This window comes from Pollicipes pollicipes, unplaced genomic scaffold (genome assembly GCF_011947565.3).
Source record: "Pollicipes pollicipes isolate AB1234 unplaced genomic scaffold, Ppol_2.1 Scaffold_6052;HRSCAF=7182_pilon_pilon_pilon, whole genome shotgun sequence".
In the NCBI taxonomy this organism is placed as follows: domain Eukaryota; kingdom Metazoa; phylum Arthropoda; class Thecostraca; order Pollicipedomorpha; family Pollicipedidae; genus Pollicipes; species Pollicipes pollicipes.
Genome location: NW_023596805.1, coordinates 8,347,532 through 8,350,572, shown reverse-complemented (window position 1 = coordinate 8,350,572; position 3,041 = coordinate 8,347,532). Strand labels below are relative to the sequence as shown.

Here is a 3,041-nt window from a genome sequence, read left to right as displayed (position 1 = left end):
GGCAAATCAATGCTGACCAGTGCGGACAAGCGTTCTTCATAGGCTCCATAGTCCATGTTCCCTCACCATCCTCAGTCTTCACCGCCCATATTCCTTCATAGGGTCTGAACCCTGCTGTTCCTGTTGAATTGCCTTATTGGCAAAACATGAGTATCCTGTACGCATTTGCCCGGCCGCTTGTGCGTCACGTCTGGCCTGTGTGGAAGCGCGTTTTTCACTTACGGCATCCTCGCTCGTCACGCAGTCCGCCTGGCGGAGCAGCCAGGCAGTCACCGATCTCTTCCGCAGACTCTGGAGCAGCGCAAGTCCATCCTGAAGCTGGTGATGCGGGGTGAGAAGGTGTCGGAGGACATCGACTACAACCGCCTGTCCACCCTCACCGACGGCTTCACCGGTGAGCGGGCCTGCTGCGGCTGTGGGCTGGCGCTGGGGGAGATTGGCTCTAGACGTGCCCTGGATATGGGGACATTCATGTGGACGGCGGAAGGGTCGGGATCACCTAGACACACAAAAAGCATGTTGACGTGAGACTTAGACCTGAAAAATACAGATCAGTTTCGTATATTTTGTGTTTCGTTGGCATTTAAATGGGTCAAGTCAACATGCCTTGTATGTGACTAACTATGAATGGACTATAGCAAAGGTTGGAACTTGCCAGTTGACTGTTATTTGTGGATTAATTGCGTAAAAATACACAGCATCACCTCTGGATTTATATCGTGTTTTCTGTTTCGCCAGCGGCTGGCTCTGTTCGCTCTTAATTGCTGCAGAGTTTTGGCTTCATTGCCGGCCGCCTTGGTGTCATAGACAGGCATTAAGTGGCAGTGATTTTGGCGGTAACGTTACGGCTGAAGAGCAACATGGAGGTGCTGTAGGAGCTCTTCAGCATCTAATGTAATCGAACAGCCACCACTCTGTGTTCTGTCGGCCATGTCAGTATTAGCGTGGCGTTGTTCACTTGCTCCATTTCTGGCTGTGGTGCTCTGGTTCTTGCCAGCCGCTCTGGTGATAGCACCGGTCACGGGTGTGACACGGACACAGTGTCACAGTGTGACACGGATGTGTGAAGGTGGCGGATCACATGCAGGATGCCCGGACGTCAGGGAACTGTGTAGGATGACAGCGTGGTCTCCGGTGCGCCCGCACGGTCTGGCAGGGGCGTGTGCAGGATGAGTAGATCACCCGCGGGTGTTCCCGCAGGCTCTGACATCAGGGAGCTGTGCAGGACGGCGGCCATCTACCCCGTCAGGGACTTCATGAGTGGGCGTTCTTCGAACAGGTGAGGGGGCGGGCACCGCGGCCTTACCCGGCGACTTGTCCTCGTCCAGCGCCCCTCCCTCCCGGAACAGGTGAGGGGACGGGCACCGCGGTCTTACCCGGCGACTTGTCCTCGTCCAGCGCCCCTCCCTCCCCGAACAGGTGAGGGGGCGGGCACCGCGGTCTTACCCGGCGACTTGTCCTCGTCCAGCGCCCCTCCCTCCCCGAACAGGTGAGGGGGCGGGCACCGCGGTCTTACCCGGCGACTTGTCCTCGTCCAGCGCCCCTCCCTCCCCGAACAGGTGAGGGGGCGGGCACCGCGGTCTTACCCGGCGACTTGTCCTCGTCCAGCGCCCCTCCCTCCCCGAACAGGTGAGGGGGCGGGCACCGCGACCTTACCCGGCGACTTGTCCTCGTCCAGCGCCCCTCCCTCCCCGAACAGGTGAGGGGGCGGGCACCGCGACCTTACCCGGCGACCCGTCCCCTCCCTCCAGGAGTCGCCATGGAGTGTTTGTCGCTTTTCTTCCGCTGGGCGTTCGCACCTTCTCCACTTTGTCTTTCATTTCACGTCGTCGCGGTCCATCACCCTGGCAAGCTCTCCTCCTTACCCCTCCCCTCCCACACTCCACCCCCACGCTCTGGTGTGGTCGGACAGTCGAACGGCTCACCACCCTTCATCCTCTTCGCTGGGAGCAGGGGCGCACAAATGTGTCGAACCGCGTCAGCGGTGACGGTCTGACGCCCGGAGCAGCACTGTCTTCTCTGTGTTCTTACTCTGCGCTGCACCGTGACGCCACGTTCCAGCCACGTGGTGCTGACGGAGAGTGCTGTGCGGCAGCCGTGCTGGCCGCGACACGCTTCGGAGCAGCAAACAGATGACTCGCCGCGGTCGTTCCAGCCTGATGAACGGCGCATCGCGGGCGGACGTGTTCTCGGACGCCTCGGACTCGGTCGGCCCGCCGGGGACGGCGCCGCCGCGCGCGGCGCGCATGGACCTCGAGGAGGTCTCCGCCGCCGTGGCGCCGGCCGCCCAGCTGCGCCCGATCGGGCAGGCCGACTTCGACCGCGCCATCCGCAAGATGAAGGAGTCCAAGTCACACACGGGCGGCCTGCGCTCCGTCGACGACATGCTCGACTAGTGGCCAGCGCCGGCGCGACGCCGGCGTGGTGTCGGCCCGACACCTGCCTGACGCTGCCGCGCCTGTCCGCGGCCCATCTGGTGGCCGGCTCCGGTCGGTGGTCCCAGCGGTGGTCCCGGCGGTGGTCCCGGCGGCGGTGCGGAGGGTCTGTGGCGGCTGGTACCGTGGCTGCCGTGTTGTTCACGGTTTGGCCGCGGAGCCGCCAGGGGTCGGAATGGTGTTGGCCCGCTGGCTTGGGCCGGCGGCATCAGTGGTGACGCCGCCCCGGCACCAGTGGTGTCGCCGTGGGAGGATGGACGCCGACCCTGCCGATGACTGGGCTGGGTGGGAGGGGGGGGGGGGGGGGGGGCGGGGAGGCGTGTGCTCTGGACAGGTGCTGTGGCCGGCGTCTCCATCCGCTGTCGTGCCAGGCGGTGTGTTATTAGTTGTGTAGAACGTACACAGTTATCGTGTCCTAGTGGGGTGACTCGCTTTTGGAGCCTTGTGTCAATGCTGGGTGATTGCATGATTGAGGGTTATAGTTTCAGTGCATATATATACATACATACATACATATATATATATATATATATATATATATATATATATATATATATGTGTGTGTGTATGTATGTAAGTATATGCTGTACTAGGTCAAGCTCACTG

At 61.1% G+C, this 3,041-nt stretch overlaps 1 protein-coding gene across 1 annotated transcript in view; it reads left to right on the top strand.

Moving 5' to 3' along the window:
* LOC119104476 (ATPase family AAA domain-containing protein 1) overlaps positions 1 to 2,710 on the top strand; it is an 11,250-nt gene extending 8,540 nt beyond the window's left edge. Inside the window, exons 7-9 of the mRNA XM_037228191.1 lie at positions 289 to 394; positions 1,201 to 1,279; positions 2,156 to 2,710. Of these exons, the coding sequence (XP_037084086.1) occupies positions 289 to 394; positions 1,201 to 1,279; positions 2,156 to 2,396 (426 nt within the window). The 3' untranslated portion in view covers positions 2,397 to 2,710. The remainder of the gene's footprint in view (positions 1 to 288; positions 395 to 1,200; positions 1,280 to 2,155) is intronic.
* Positions 2,711 to 3,041: the final 331 nt, after the last annotated feature.